Source organism: Vicugna pacos, chromosome 4 (assembly GCF_048564905.1).
Source record: "Vicugna pacos chromosome 4, VicPac4, whole genome shotgun sequence".
In the NCBI taxonomy this organism is placed as follows: Eukaryota; Metazoa; Chordata; class Mammalia; order Artiodactyla; family Camelidae; genus Vicugna; species Vicugna pacos.
In genome coordinates this window covers 69,659,102-69,675,588 of record NC_132990.1, presented here as the reverse complement: position 1 = coordinate 69,675,588, position 16,487 = coordinate 69,659,102, and the positions used below count along the sequence as shown (strand labels likewise).

The 16,487-nt window shown below is 42.4% G+C and overlaps 1 protein-coding gene across 4 annotated transcripts in view; it reads left to right on the top strand.

Moving 5' to 3' along the window:
• Positions 1-16,487, top strand: part of DENND1A (DENN domain containing 1A) — a 476,944-nt gene that overhangs the window by 326,649 nt on the left and 133,808 nt on the right. For all 4 annotated transcript variants that reach the window (XM_072960109.1, XM_072960107.1, XM_072960108.1 and 1 more), the window contains exon 13: positions 5,323-5,448. In XM_072960109.1, the coding sequence (XP_072816210.1) occupies positions 5,323-5,448 (126 nt within the window). The remainder of the gene's footprint in view (positions 1-5,322; positions 5,449-16,487) is intronic.

Below are 16,487 nucleotides of genomic sequence, written 5' to 3'. Positions count from 1 at the left end.
AGGCAATCTGCTACGTCTGTTCTCCATTTTACATCCATTATATTTTAATCCTCACAATGTATGCATGTTGCAGGTACCTCATTTTACAGCAAAGGAAACTGAAGCTCAGAAAGGTTAAGAAAGTAAGGAAGCCAGGTTTCCAATCTTAGATGTAGGCTTTTGTGATTTGAGCTCTACACTCTGCTGCCTGAGGAGTGCGTGGGATAGAGGAGCAGGCGAAGCCAAGAGACCTGAGAGGTAGAGCCTAGTGACCAGGTCAGACAGGAGGTAGGTGTGGGCTGGGGTTGGGGTGGGGACACCTGCACATGTTACTGGACACATGGCATTTTGCAGTGTTGTGCTAAGACTGGTCCTGTTGTCCACCTTCACTCATTCAGCAACCAGAGGTTCATTTTCCTTGTAATTTTGTTGCATCTTAGTGATGGCCTTCTGCAAAAGGGAAGTACATGAGTATCAATTTCTCCCCCAATCCTTCCCAACTGAAACCAGTTTCTTCCAATGATCAATCACTGAAGAATATGATCCCAGACTTTCCCACAAGCAGGGAGGCTCAGCCACTGGAAATACTTTTCAAGATGTCAAAACACTCAATCATCTGTTCTTTCACTTAGCAAAAAGTGCTGAATGATGACACTGGGCCAAACGCTGCTGGCCCGCTGCTGGCCCTTCTGGGAGTTCACAGTCTAGCATCAAAGGTTGTAGACACTACAGTTCATGGACAAATCACCTATGCATTCCGAGGGGGCCCAGGTAGGGTGTCATTAAGCCTGTCTTAGTGGTCAGAGAAGGCTTCACAAAGGAGGGGACATCTGGATTTCCTCTTTCCCTTAACCCAAGGCAATGTTGAATTTGACTATTAAAGAAAAATACCTCATTTAAATTCTTTATTATGAAAGTAACATACTTTTTTTTTATAAAGGATCATCAAAACAATCAAAAGTGCATGAAATACAAAGTGAAAGCATCCATGCATGGTTCAAGTTTGATACATGGCATTTTAGATTCTTACTACGTATTTGAACATACATATATATAATTTTTAAATGATTTATGTTATACATATTGCTCTGCGACTTGTGTCCCTCCACCTCCCCATTTGGCAGTAGTTTGTGGACATTTTTCATGAGAGTTCATCGAGTACTGCCACATCTTAGCAGCTCTGCAGTATTTCGTTGTAAGGATGTGGTATAATTTACTTAATAGGCCCCAATTGAGGGGCACTTGGATGGTCTTTCAAAGGGTGAAAAGATATTCACAAGTAGGACAGAAAGGGCCAAGGGACAACTCCATTTGAGTTGTCAGCATATGTTTGGGCTGGAGGGTAGCATATACTTCTGGATAGCAATTCAGTATCAGTCAAGTATACGTTAAGTGGGGCCAAGGGAAGAGAGGCCAGTTGAGGAGAGGATCACAGACTGCTCTGAGGAGTTAGGCTGTTTTTCTGCAGGTGGTGATAGCAGATTTTGATAGAGGTCAGATTCATCTATTTCCAAGAATACTGGGACAGCTATGGGTGGTGGCATTGAGGGAAAACTGAAGACAGAGAGCCCATCTAGAAAACTACTCCACCAACTGGGGCCAAGAGAGGATGACTAGAGCTGAACAGCACAAGGTCAAGGTCAAGGGCACTGAGAGGAGAGGGCAAATTCAGGGCATATTTGGGGTGGTGTTGGTAAGATGTGGAGAACGGTTGTGGGAAGGGAAGGAGAAGAATGGAATCTAATGTGCAAGTCTAGCCTAGGAGACTGGGTGGATGTGGCTGCGGTGACCAAGATGGGACACAGGAGGAGGAGGGGGCTAAGAAGGTAGTGAGTTCAATTTTGTACTCTCTTCCCTTTGTTTTCTGTCCCCCTCCTGATACCTCATTAAAGGAGGAAGCCACCCTCGCTGGCATTTCTGGCCCCCCCAAAAAATTATGCCTGATGAGCCCAAAGTTAATGATTTGACCAGCACCCGCAGGAGCACTCAGAGCAAGTTCCGTTTTAGATGTATGACTGTGGGTTACTTAAGCCTTAGATTCTCTTTCCTCGCTTTTATTTAAAGGACAAAATGCTATCACCAGTCATCAGATGCGCATATACTTGAAGTTTCAAAGTTTGAAGTGCTGACAAAAGCTTCTCCTTGTTGCAGGGTGAGGAGAGGTCTTCAGAAGTCTTGGCCTAAGTGGTCACAGGGGCACCAAGAGCCCAGGCCCACTTGGCTGGTTTCAGAGCAGCAGGGGCAGGCAGGAAGGCACACACTCCTATTTGCTCAGTTACAATCAGCAACGACTTCTTTGTGTAAAATGGTAATGAGGCCATTAGGAGAGCTCACCTGAAGTGCAGCCTTGTGAATCCAAGGTAATTAAACACCTCCCGAATGAAAGGGAAAGGCCGGGGAAGGTTAAGTGAGGAATAATCTGCCGCACAGGTGGCCCAAGGGCTTTGAGGAGCCAAAAGAGCGACACTGGCTTGCACTTTTTCAAAGAATGGAAATGTCACCCTAGTCCCTGGGAGAGCCAGGATTTTTATTATTTGGAGGGTGGGAAGTGGGCAATATTTTTAACATTTTCATAAAGCCTGTTCCTTTTTCATACTGCCGTGTCAAGTTGGAGGTACATGACAGTGTGCCAGGGCGCCGAGGGCCTGCACTGCCTCTGGTGGGCTCTCACTACCATGGTGCTATGGTGTGTGTGAAGCAAAGTAGGGGAGCTCACAGTAAACAGAGTCCTTACACCCAGGTGTTGAGACATACTCCAAACTGCTTCCAGAGGAAAATTGTTTTCCCTGGCCCACCTCTGAGCGGAGGTGGGGTGGCCACCCTGACAAATGCACATTCCCGTCCCTTCTGACTTGATGGTTTGACTTTCTGTATGCAAAGCACTGTGCTCCACGACTTCATGTGTCCTTTTAGCTTATCTGGCAAATGAGGATTTTTGCCATCCAGTTTCTTGCCTCAAAAATCTCTGCTGTCTCCATGTGAAAGCTTGTATATGAATGTTTGTCGCAGCATTATTCATAATAGCCAAAAAGTGGAAATGACCCAGATACCCGTCAACAGATGAAGAGGTGAATAAAATGTGGTCCACCCATATGATGGAATAGTATTCAGCTGTGAAAAAGAATGAAGTACTAATAAGTACTACAGTGTGGATGAAACATGTTTATAGTGAGCGTTATGCTAAATGAAAGAAGCCCAGTCACAAAAAGAGACCACATATTGTATGATTCCCTTTATATGAAATGTTCAGAATAGGCAAATTTGTAGACAGAAAGTGGGTGAATGGTTACCTGGGACTGGGGTGAGGGAGGAGTGGGGCAGGATTAGTGGGAGTGAGAAATGACCACCAATAAGATAGGTTTTCTTTTGATGAAATGTTCTGGAATTAGATAATAGTGATAGTTCTACAGCGTTGTTACTGTACTAAAAACTACTGAATTATGTATTTTAAATGAATGAGTTTTATGATGTGTAAAATATATCTTAATATGAGCTGTTAAAAACCGCTTATCAGAAGCTTGGTAAGAAGAAATGTCCATGGAGCATTTCAAAAGTATATATAATCCATCCCAGATTGTTAATATTTTTAGATTCACAGCCACCTTTGGGAGCCTGAGGAAAGCTATAGCACCTAGACCCAGAAAAATAGTCATCACTCATTCATATCAAAAATTTGTACGTGATTCATGGACCATCTGCATCTAATTTTCTATTTCATCTTTAATTTTTATCCTAAATTTAATCTTAAATAATTTCAGGCCAATAGATATACCTATATCTAAGCCCCATACAGATTCCTGAAATGTGTTCTTGATATGTCACCTGCATGCTTAAAAATAGTCACTAACTTTACATTTATCTCAAAATGAAAGGAAAAATTCTTTAATGTATTCACAGCTCTTGACCCCTGCCTTTCTTTCCCTCTATCCTCGTTTTAAGCTATTTTCTCCATCATTCTGTCCACTGAAGCCACAGTTCACTCTAGTCTCTGAACTCCTCACTATAGTGTCTTTGTAAATGCTGATCCCTGTGTTTGGTATTTGTGAGTTTACTTCACCTCATCCTTCAGATTTCAGCCCAAGCCTCTTTCTCTCCAGGAAGCCTTCCTTGACCTCCTTGGTGAGCTCTGTCTATCACAGGCTCATCACGGTAGTAGCAATGTCACATGTATTGGTATTTTCCCCCTGTCTTATTTTGCTCACCATTGTATCACAACTGAGTCAAGGCTACAAGTTGCACAATTCCAGGAGCACTTTTCACATGGAACACAGTATGAATGGTGTGCCCAGAAGTTGTGCAGTATGGCATCCTGAGATGAATGGCATATTGGAAACAGAAAGAAGCTTGATGTTGTCTTTGATGTTGAGGATAACAACTGTCATGTCACACAGTCTTTCCTACATTGAGCACTTGTAGGAGAAATCTCTTGTAGTTCTTTCAGGAAATTTTGTGTTCGTGTGTGCAATTGCTTTGGACCCAATGAATTTCACAACTTTTCATGTTTCCCTTTTTGCTTTGACCATTAGGAGACTCGTAAGTCAAATTTGCAGTCTAGTTCTAGCTACCATGTAAGACCTTATGGCTTATATTTATATACTAAATCTTCCTGGCTTCTTCTTTTCCCATTGCCATGCCTTTCTTGTCTATTTTGTTTTAATCTGTGACGTGCACATCTATAAGCTATAGAAGTGTGTATCTGTAAGTCTATTCAAAGATTATTCCTTTAGAGTATGTGGTATATAATAATATATACTTTTAAAATGCATATATTATTAAATATATAATATATTAATTTAATAAATGTATAGTATGAGGTGTGAGGTATATGATCATGTATATTATATGTAAGTCATGTTTCTAATATTTGTAAGTAATCTGAAAAGAAAGTAGAATTGGAACTAAAAAAGTTTGTGTAGTCTTGGGCTTAGATTACAAGACTTTGATTCATATTCCAACCAGGCCACTTCTTGGGTTTGTTCTAGGCATAATCGAACCTCGTAATCTAACCTCTCTGGGGCTGTTTCACCTTTGTAAAATGGGAACGCAGTCCATTCCTTACAGCATTGTTGAAAGAATAAAGTAAGAACATTTATGTGATAGCATTTACCTGGCACGTTGAAACTGCTTAGAAAGTGAGTTTGTTTTTGTTTTTATTAGATGTGCTCTAATAGGAGCAGCATTTATTTAAATTTTAAAAACCTGCCCTAACACTAAATGCATTTCTGTTCTCCCAGCAGCTAAGTTATCAAATGGATCCCCCTCCCAGGGATTTTCTGGAGGGATCTTCTGTATGTGTTGGGTGTACCCTGCCCTCAGCCATGTCTCCTTTCTCTCCATCACCAGATCTCGTCGCTGAAGAACCGGCTGAAGAAGGTCTCCACGACTACTGGCGACGGTGTGGCCAGAGCCTTCCTAAAGGCCCAGGCCGCTTTCTTCGGCAGCTACCGAAACGCTCTGAAAATTGAACCGGTGAGTAGCTTCTTGGCGTGTTGCGAATCCACGTTTGGTCAGGGCTAAGACACATACCTCACAGGCCACAAGAAACCTGCCATTCATCTGGCCGTTGAATTCACCAAAAGAGGTTGTGTATGTGGTGAGGCGCCAGGGAAGTGTCCTCCCAGCCCTGCCTCTTTGCACAAGGAAGCTGTGCCCAAGGTCAGGGGTGTTTGCTTCTGTTTTTGTCTTAACCCATAACGTTTTATTAAATTAAAAGTCAAAGGTTGAGCAGATCACAGGCAGTGCATTTCATATGCAAACTCTGGTTTTGAATCTTGATCATGCTTCCTCATAAGCCACAGTTATACCTTGTTAAATACATTTTTACTGCTGTGACTCCCTCATGTGTGTAAGTGAAGCACAGAGAAATTCCCTTCCTCCGGGGCGCACTCTCCATGAAGTGGCCGGTGCTCAGGGAGCAGCAGCCTGATGCCACATCCTCCTTTTCCCTTGTCCTCCATCCAGCACTTAGGCCTTGCTAAGACTGCCTCAGCTTCAGGCAACGTCATGGTCACTTAACAGAAAGGATACACTCTTTTTGCTTCCTAAGAAATACTTCCCTAGATCCTCTGAAGCCCTTTAGCTTAAAGCAAGCTCCTCATGTCCTGCTTGTCTCCAAAAGAAGTGGCTCTGATTCTTTGTCCTGACCTTGGGCCCAGCCACACAGTCAGGTTCAGTGCTGTTTTGAGAGCTGGTATGATTCAAAGAAAATACTGTTTTCTTGCTGTCTTTAAAATGAGAATGGGACAAATGGCTCAGTCCTTTTCTTAGGCTGCTGGGAATGGACAGACATGAAGTATTTCTGCTCTTACATGATTTCATTGTTGTCACATATACATCTAGAATCCAGAGGCTGTTGACTCTTGGTCCGTATCGCTGAGTGTATGATCTGGGCACAAGTTCCTCCTCCAGAGAAGTTTATGGTTGTATTTGCACTTGGCTCTGAAAGGCATTGGGTACAAGGGTGAAGTCCTGTAGTTTAAAGCCTGGCTCTGTACTTCTGAGTTGTACGACCTTGAGCAAGCCACTTAGACTCTTTAGACTTCGATTTCTTCACCTGTGAAATGAGGATAAGAATACCTATCATCCTACATCTCCAGTTGATTATAAGGATCAAATGAGCCATAAAACATTTCATAGGAAGGTGAAACGAGCTGATGGCTAGGGTTTGGGAAAAGAAAGACAGAAGCAACCCCTTCCTGTGGTGGGTATGAAGTTATCTGAGTGAGCAAAGGCTTGGAGGCAGGACCCTTTGTGGCCACTTTGTCTGAAGTCATGAGTTTGGTTGGGGAAGTGGGGAATGCAGGAGAAGTTGGAGCCAAATTTAACAGAGCCTTGGATACTAGGCTAGGAATGTGAGCAGAGATGGGATGTAACTGACATCCTGTTTGACCAGTAATACAGTGATGGACTGAAAAGGAAACTGGAAGCAGGGAGACCAGGGGACTGTTGGGAGCTCAGAAGAGAGCCCTCTGGTGGTTACACCAGGAAAAGGTATCACAAAGAAGAAATGGCTACATGAATCCAGTAATAGATAAAATATGGGAGATGAGGGGTGAGAAATGTCAAAATATCTCCCAAGATTTGGACCTGGGAGAGGATGATGATACCCATAGTAGAAAAGGGGAAAGCTTGATGTAGAGGTGTTCTTAGTAGCAGATTATAATGGTAAAAACAAGGAATAGATTGTGTCCATAATGATAAACAACTGATGAAGTAAATTGAAGTATATCCATATGGTAGAATATTACATAGCCATTAAAAGTAGGATTTTGAGGATAGGATGATGGGTTTGGTTATAAACATGTTATATTTCATTGAATGTAAGATGCCATTCCATCATAAGATGTACCATTATTTCATGTGCCATTAAGAAAATGAAAAAGGTGCTGCTAATTATAAATTGAAGGATGCAATCAATTGTAAGACATGTCCAAATTTCAGAGATGTTACAAAGTGAAGAAGTTTGGATCTTAGAATCAATGAAATAAGGCAGGTTTGTCGTGCTTTCAGTCTGATTCATCTGTACCAGAATGGCTTTTTTCTGAAAGTCCAAGAGGGAAGCCAGAGGGCCAGAACTTTTCTAACCAAGTGTCATCACTATGTTATCTAAATGGTTTTTAAACCATAGATTCAATTCTAGCCAATTCTTCTCATTTAAAAAAATGGATAACACCTCCCATACCAGATTGTTTGTGGGATCAATTAAAATAATGACTGCAAAGCGCATGTGAGCCCAAGCAGGGTCAGGGTGTTAGAGTCAGGCTGCACGCAGCTAGTGACGGTGAGCCTGCTGGATGGCAGGCAGCATGGTGCGGAGGGGGTGGGGCGCCCTCCCTGGAGCCACTTGTCTCTTAGTAGTTTCTCTGGTTATAAAAATAGCACCTGCTCTTGGTTAAAAAAAAAAAAAAGACAAAAGAAAAAGTTTAAAGTAACAGGACTAGAAATGAGAAAGTACTTATAATCCTATCATCTGGGGTTGAAGTAACATGTTAGCATGTTTCCACCAAGCTTCTAGGATTTGGGGGTTGTTTTTGTTTCATTTTGGTTTTGGTTTTTGGTTTTCTCACTTTCAGAGAGTTGAGATATTCCTGGCAAAGCAACCTAGTTCCCAGTTATTTGGTTTTTCCTTTTAGCATATTTTTCACATCATGTAAGGACTCTTGTAAAACGTGATTTATAATGGCTGCATGTATCCCATCAGGTGACCCCAGTGGTTCTCAATCACCCCTGGCTGTGGATCAGCATCACCTGTGGGGCTCTTAAAATGGCAAATGTCTGGGCCCTACTCGCAGAAATTTTCATCAGGTTCCCGCAATCCGAAATCAGTGCCAAGACCCACCACATTATCCCAATGCTGGTCCTTTTGACTGCTGATAATCTTTCACCAACTTAAATCACTCTGTGGTGAACATCTTTATGTAAATCTTCATGCACAATATGAATTATTTCCTTAGGCAAAATCCCTTGCATGAATTTACTGGGTTAAAGGACCCAAGTACATTTAAGGCCTTTGATTCATAAAGTGAAAGAGAAAGCTGGTGGCCAGAAACAGTTGGTAGCCTGGAGGGGAGAGTCTCTGGGGCAGGTCGAGTGAAGAATGGTCGAGGCTGAGGGAGAAGGTAGCCTGCAGGGTCAGGGCCTGGAGGAGCATGTGGGACGCGGAGGGTGCACCGGGGCCATGCTGTGCTGTGCCCGTGGTGTGCCCTGCACAGTGCGGTGTCGGGGTTTCCCACTTGAGCCAGCAGGTGCAGTCATGGGACTCGGGTCACCGCCAAGTCGCAGAGTTTGGGATTTTTAAAGCATGAAACATGACAGACTCGACAGGGCTCCTTTTACACCATCCCCGCAGGGGCCCCAAGAGGCAGAGATGGGCAACCCCTCCTCCACAGCCCAGGGCTCACTTGAGATTTTGAACTCCTTGGCCTTTTTTTTTTCTCTCTCCTTCTGGAAAAAATTCAAAATGCAGCTTGTTGGGGAGACTTAAGCTTCATCTTCTTTCTCCTGCCTGGAAGGGAAGAGGAAGGCCCCCCCTTGCTAAGGTCCAATCACGTGCCTGGTGCCAGCCTGCTCCTCTCTGTCCCTGCCTTCTGCTGTGTGCCTGTCCCAGGGCGGGAGGACCCATGTGGGCTCACTGGTGGGCTCTCTCTTCAGGGCCAGGTGAGTTATTACCTCCGAGGGTTGGAAAGTGAGCCGCCAAGGGAGTCCAGCTGACGCCAAGTCTTCTGCCTGCTCTGCGGCTTCCCACCGCGTCGGACCTCGGCTCGTCCCTGAGTTGCTTTGCATCCATGGTCGCAGTAGTTCCCCATGACTGCCCCTTGCAGTCTACGTTACAGCTCAGGGAGGGGCTGAGATTTCCCGTGACTTCCCAACAAGTAGCAGAGCCAGGAGTCAAACTCAGGTCGGCCTAACTCTAAAACCCAGGTTCCTTCCACCATACCATCTCGCCTGTCTTTGTTCTGGTTTCCTTATGTTCCAGACTAACAGCTCTTTCTCCCTGTATTTCCAGTGCCGGGCACGGGTCATGGCATAGTGGAGGCATCAATGAGTGCATTTTGAAACAGTGGATGGAAGCATGGGTGAAAGAAATGAAAGAACAGAGAAATGTGTGAGGCCAGGGCCTCCATTCAGTGCATACACATTGCATCCTGTCCTGTCTGTAGGCTTTGGAGGTTGGTGTTGCCTGTCAGAGGGGACAGTGTCAGCAAATCACAGGGGCATGTGACCCATTTTTCAGTCACCCAGAGAATATCAGGTGCAAAGCCCAAGATATTTAACAATATCGGCCAAGTCAACTTGTTCTTCTCCACTTAAATGAGAGAACCACAAGCAGCCAGGCAGCCCCATTCGGAAAAACCCCCTTTATCCGTGTCAAGCGGCAGCCCAGGCTCCAGCTCATTTATTTAGGCCTTTCTTGCTCTCTGACACGCCTCCTAGCAGTTGCCAGGCAACTCTGGGAGTAGCAGTGTGTGTTAGGGATTAACTAGTTAGGGCTGGGGTCCTTTTTGGCAAGGAGAGGATAAAAGACAAATGATTTTAATTGCTAGGCCAAGGGTCCTTTCTCTGCTGGTTGGAAGAGTGCAACTTTTGGAGAATATATATAACAGTGTGGGTCTTGAATTTGCCTTGAATTTTCCCTCTTCTCCCTCCTAGGGAGAGCGAATGAGTTTTAAAAAGAATCTTACTTTCACCTCACTCCTTTGTTTAAAATTATATCATCTTGAAATCTGAATAAGACTAAACCACCACCCTCTCTTTGGAAGACATCTCCTAGCACGATGGCCTCAGTTTTAAAGAACTTTCAAAAATAGAATTCGGTGCTTTAATTGCATCCCTTTTTCTGTCCATAGTTTCTTATTTCATAGCTCTTGCTCCATGGAGTCATCTTAAGACAGTGTGGATGAAGGTGCTTGTTCCCATGTCTGGCCTACCGCAGGTCTCTGGTAAATGTTAGATCAAAGAGCAGGACTGATGGAGATTGGTACTTTAAGATGCATTCTGTTCTGTGCCAGTAGCTGTGTGGAAAGGCCAGTATAGATGGAGCACTATGAGGGTTGTTTATTCAACAGGCTTACATGGTTTTCTCTGGGCCAGCCTGCTGGCTAGGCTTCCCCTGGATGAATGGAGCACAGCCCCTGGCCGCAGGGTGTGATGGCTGAGGTGGGGATAGTATTCAACAGCCCATGTCAGTGCTGGAAGGAGGCTGTGCAGCCGGCAGCCAGCTCCTGCAGTCCTTCTTGCTTAGTCCTTCCCAAGAGGCCGGGCTTCCAGATTCAGCTGTGGGTACGCTGGCAGCATCCACCTTACAGCCCCTGATTTTGCACATGATTCTGCTGAGTCATATTTATCCACCTAAAACCCCTTGAAGACAGAGAAGTTAAGATAAAAGCAGATTGATAGCCTGGCTTTCAAGCATGAGCAGACGAGGCTATGTTGGAGCAGTTCAGAAAAATACCGTATATATCTGTCTCCTGGTTGAGTAACACCATTGATCTCATGGTTAAAAAAAAAATTTAACTGTATTTATGTGTTTTTAGTATAACAGAAAATAGAAAAATATTTACAAACTAGAAAAATTCAAATATCACTCTGGTTCCACTGAACTAACACAACTTCCTCAGCTACCTTTTGTATATTTTTTCTAATTATTTTTCATTATGCAAAATGTTTACATAACTGCTACCAAATCTCAGTTAAAAGTTTTTCTCCTCCATTTAACGTTATATCATAGGCTTTTTTACATAGCTACAGAATAGTCTATCAGGTACAGCTACCATAATTCCCATAACCACTCTCTCACACAGGACATTTAGATTAACAATTTTTTTTAAATTGAGGTACAGTCAGTTACAGTGTGTCAGTTTCTGATGGACAGCACAGTGTCCCAGTCGTGCATATACATACATATATTTGTTTTTATATTCTTTATCATTAATAGATTGACAATTTTTTGAGATTATAATTAATATTCCACCAAACATCCTTGTGAATAAACCTTTGAAATGCTTCATTTTGGAGTCTTCTGAGTAGAAGAAATCCAAGTCTGCACGCAGGAACCTAACTTTGGGTGCCAGCTTGTCCCAACGTGGTAAGGAAGCAGATTTCCATTGACTCAGCTTAAGAGCAGCTCAAAATGGAAGGAATAAGACTGCTTCGTGGTGTGCGCTCCCTGCCCTCTACTTAGGCAAGCAGAGTGTGCCCAGCATGTATATAAAGGATGTTACTAATTTGTCTGTGCCTCTATCTTGTGCTAAAAAAAAAGTTTGAGGGACCTTAAAACAATATGTACAATGCACCTCGATGAGATAAGGAAGCGAGGAAACCAGGGGAAAAGAGAAATTAGGTGAAGCCTGGGAGAGGCTGGTGTGTGTGCCTCTGTGCTGGCTCTGAGGTATGCCACACAACCTGGTCAAGCTGGGAATCAAGCCCACGTCTGTCTTCAGAGCCCCTGCTTTTTTCTTTCCTCAATTGTGGTAAAACATACTTAACATAAAATTTGCCATTTTAGCCGTTGTTAAGCATACAATTCAGTAGCATTAACTACATTCACAATGTTACACAACCACCAGCCCTATGTATTTTCAAATTTTTTCATCACCCCAAACAGAAATTCTGAACTCATTAAGAAGTAACTGGTAATTCCCCTATCCCACCAGCCCTTGGTAACCTCTAATCTACTTTCTGTCTCTATGAGTTTGCCTATTCTAGATATTACATATATGTATGAAATTAGATCACATTTGTTTTCTGTGTCTGGCTCATTTCACTTAGCATGTTTTCAGGGCTCATCCACATTGTAGCATGTGTCAGAACTCCATCCCTTTTAATGGCTGAATAATATTCCACCTTGTGTACATATAGACCACATTTTGTTTACCCATTCATCTGGTAATGGACACTGGGTTGTTTCTACCTTTTGGCTTTTGAGAATAATGCTGCTGTGAACATTCCTGTGCAAGTATCTGTCTGAGTCCCTATTGTCAGTTCTTTTGAGGTATATGCCTAGGAGTGGAATGGCTGGGTCATACAGTAATTTTATGTTTACCTTTTTGAGGAACCACCAAATTGTTTTCCACACAGAGCCTGTGCTATTTTTAAGTGGACAGTGGTAGGTTTGTGAAGCATGGATATGTACCCATGAATGTTCTGTAGGAAAAGTTGGTGGAAGATTTTCTTATTTTCCAGTTAGTTTTAGGCAAGTAGGTAGGGAATTATAGCCAAAACCTACAGACCTGAGCTAAATAGATGCATTGACACAGGAGTCTACAGTGGACTAGAGAAGAAGCTGGTAGTTTACTGATTACCATTTTTTCTCATTTTAGTGTTCATCCCAAGTCAAGATCATGTCCGAGGAATGAGGCAGGGACAAGGGGAGGTGCTCCCAACACCAGGACTCGGGGGCTAAGGAGGACACTGAGTGTGATGGAGAGAGTGTGGTCTTTGGAGTCACCTGGGCTTTTATCCTGGGTCTGTTATCTGCCAGAAGATGACCTTAGAAGTCCCTTAACCTCTCTGAGTCTCAGTTTTCTCATCTGTAAAGCAGAAATAATGCCTGCCTTGTAGGACTGTTGAGAAAAATAGCAATAATGTAGTCTTTGCTGATAGTAGATTTTAACTAAATGAGAGTGGCCTTTCCTGGATGATAAGAAGGTAAAGGAGGAAGGGGAGGAAAATGAGACTGCCACATTCTGGAACAGTGGTGGCCATGCTTATTCAGAAGTGTCAGGCTACCTGGAACCAGTGAAAACACAATGAGATTCTGGCCCGTTTATTCCTCTTTTGAAGTAACTATGAATGTTTAGCTTTTATCTCAAATAATAAAGGATTTATAAGAAATCACGTTTAATTATTTCCTTCATTGTTTATTTGATATTTTCTCATTCATGTTATTGCTCACCAGCACTCACAACTCCCAGGCAAATGGGAGTTGTGGTACCAAGGCTTTAAAATGTAGAAATGCATTAGTTAGTTTTTAAATGCAGAAGAGAAAATATAATTGAAAACCTTTCCTTCTATTTCATCAAAACATTTTTTGCCTATTGGGAGAAGATGACCCTTGTTCCATGTTGGCACCAGATCTCCACTGTCTACCTTCCAGGGCACTGACATTATTCAGAAACAGTTTGGGAGTCCTGGCACCTTGAATCAACTGTGAATGCTCAGTGAACTGAGAGCCATTGTTCTAGAAGTAGACTGCTCAAGTAAAAAGTTGGTCCTTAAATGAGAGAAGATGAGAACTGGCAGGAAATCCACTTAAACACAATGATCAAGTTTAACTGAATGATTTCAAAGAGCATCACTGAATATGATCAAAATGAAATTCCCATATATTCTAAAATACTTGAAAAATAAAACACAGCTAGTGTATCTTAGACTATCCAGGAGGAATTCCAGGCTTTAACTTGATCTCATTTAATAATCCTAGCTCCTTCCTTACTTTGTTCCTATAGGATGGGACCGTGTTTTGTACTCCTTGGTGTCCCTCACATATTCTAATATTTAGTAGGTGCTCATTAAATGTTGAATGAATGATGAACAAATGAATGAATGATACCTGTTTCCCCTTACTATGCATCAGAAATTCTGGTGGTCATATTTCAGTGTTGCACAATATAGAAGCTTAGTTTTAAAAAAATTATCCACAGCTTCATCTTAGAGTATCAGAAGAATCTGACATAAATACCATACCATGAATGTGTAAATGTGAAACAAAGGCACAGCTCAGCATCTGCATGGTTGCTAACCACAGGCAGTTAGGATCTGGGGAGGCTCACCCTCTGTGAAATCACCGTGTGCAGTAAATACTCAGTTCTAGTTAGGAAAATACAAGAGGCAAGTATGTTAATGAAGTAAGCTGAATCCATGGTGGCAGTTTTCAGTACCATATCTTTGCAGAAGCAGTGGCAGAGAGAAATGGTATTGTATTGTTACCAGTGTTTTAAGTCAAATGATCTTGCTTTAGGGTCTTTTACTTTTTCAGTGAGACTCTGAAAAGGAAACCTTTCTGATCCTTTTTTAGCAATGATGACATTTGACAATTTGGAGCCTGAAACAATGATGCATGTCTTCGTGTACATAGCTAGACTGTGAGCTTCTTAAGAACAAGATTTTGTCTTATTCTTTCTTATACCCCCGGCACACAGTAAGGATTTAGTAACATAAGATGGAATGATGGTCGATTTGTTCTGTGGAGGACATTATGGTTTTTGTGGTAATTAGAGAATAAAGTTGTAGATTTCCTCCTCCTACCCCACAACCCCTCGGACATGCAGCCACACTGATTTTCTATGGGGTGTGGGTATATTCTCAGAAATAGACAGCTGCATTCAGCCTTATGCTACCCATTCACAAAGAAGCGGAAGCCACCGTGGAGTGTCGTGACTACTCATGTATTGCTGGCACAGAGCCTGATACATAGAAGGTGCTTGATAATTCTCTGTGGAGTGAGTGAAATTATAATAGTCCCTAGTTACAGTGTCCTTAATAGTTTGGGAGCTGAAACACCATTTTGTTTTAAAAAAAAAAATCGTTGAGATTTGAAGTCTCAAGAAAAAGAAAATAATATGAGACATTTATTTTATGCTACACTCTTTACATGTGTTCCCTTATTTTATTTTTACAGATAAAGTGGTGTGGCCCCATTTTATTGATGAGAAACCAAGGCTAGGAAAGGTTATGTCACTCTTTAAAGAAGTGGCAGAGCCAGGATTCGGACCTTGCATCTGCCTGATTCTAGCAACCATGCTCTTTCCTCTGACCGCTCACCACAGTAGTGGTTACCATATGGTCTGTGTTATGTACAGTTTGAGGGCATTTCAGAAGAAAACTGAGCTGGTCTCCTCTTAGGAGTCAGTGTTTCTAATCTGTGCAAATGTTTCTTGAAAACTACAGGTTAAACTAATACCATTTATAAACTATTTTGCAAAGGGGAAATGTCAAAATTTTAGATATCTTTTAAAAATCATTCCTTTAATAGATGCTTTTAATTGCCTAATATTTTGTTGTTTAAATATTTGATATTTACAGTGATAATTGGATGAAAAAGTGAAAACACTGGCAAGCGCAGCCCTCCCTCCTCTTTTCCTTGGCTGACACCTAGTGGTGAGCTTTCTGGTAGCAGTGTTAACCCAGGTGCTAAATATTCGTGACCATAGTTGTTTTTCAGTTGATTTTAGGATTTTTTTAATCAGTTATTTTCATCATAAAAGCTACATTAATATAAAATTAATTGATTAGCAATCATCATAACAATGGAGCTTTTATTTGATTTATCATGAATTTTTAGTCAATTATAATCAAACCTTAGCAAAGGAAATGATAAAAATATTTCAGATCTTGGTGTGCTTGTTCACCCCACAAACCTGACCGGGTGACCACCCTGCCTAGGGCACTGGCTTGCAAACAGTGACAAATAAGATGCGGTCCTGTTCTTACGGGCCATGCGGGGTAGAGATAAGGTAAGCAGAGAGATGCACTAAGTGTGGTAACTGCTGTAGTAGAATGTTGTATGAGGTGGTGGACATCCAAATGCATGACCAGTCACTTCTGCCAGGATGCCGAGGGAAAGCTTTCCCGGGGAGGATGCACCTTGCAGGAGGAGTGGCAGTTCCCCAGGAGCAGGGGCAGAAGGTAGCACATGCAAAGTCAGCGGGCATTGAAACTACATGGCTCGGTCGGGTACTGTGAGTGGTCGTTCATCTGGAGCAGAGATAGGAAGGAGCATGGCTGGGGATGAAGTGAAGAAGGGGTCGGCTCCAGTCTGTGAAAGACCTCGAAGGCCACAGTAGAGTTTAGCAGTAATACCGTAAACCAGCATCTCTAGAAGAGCAGTCCTTGAAATATTAGATCCACAAGATGTTATGTTTTCTGATCACATAAAATTTGTGATTGTCACATATTGCATATTGTAACTCATTTTTTTTACAGTATTTACAATGTACATTACTACAGCCTTACTGTAAAGAAATCTGGTTAACTTTGTTTAACCCAGCATTTTTCAAAACCCTTTTCCC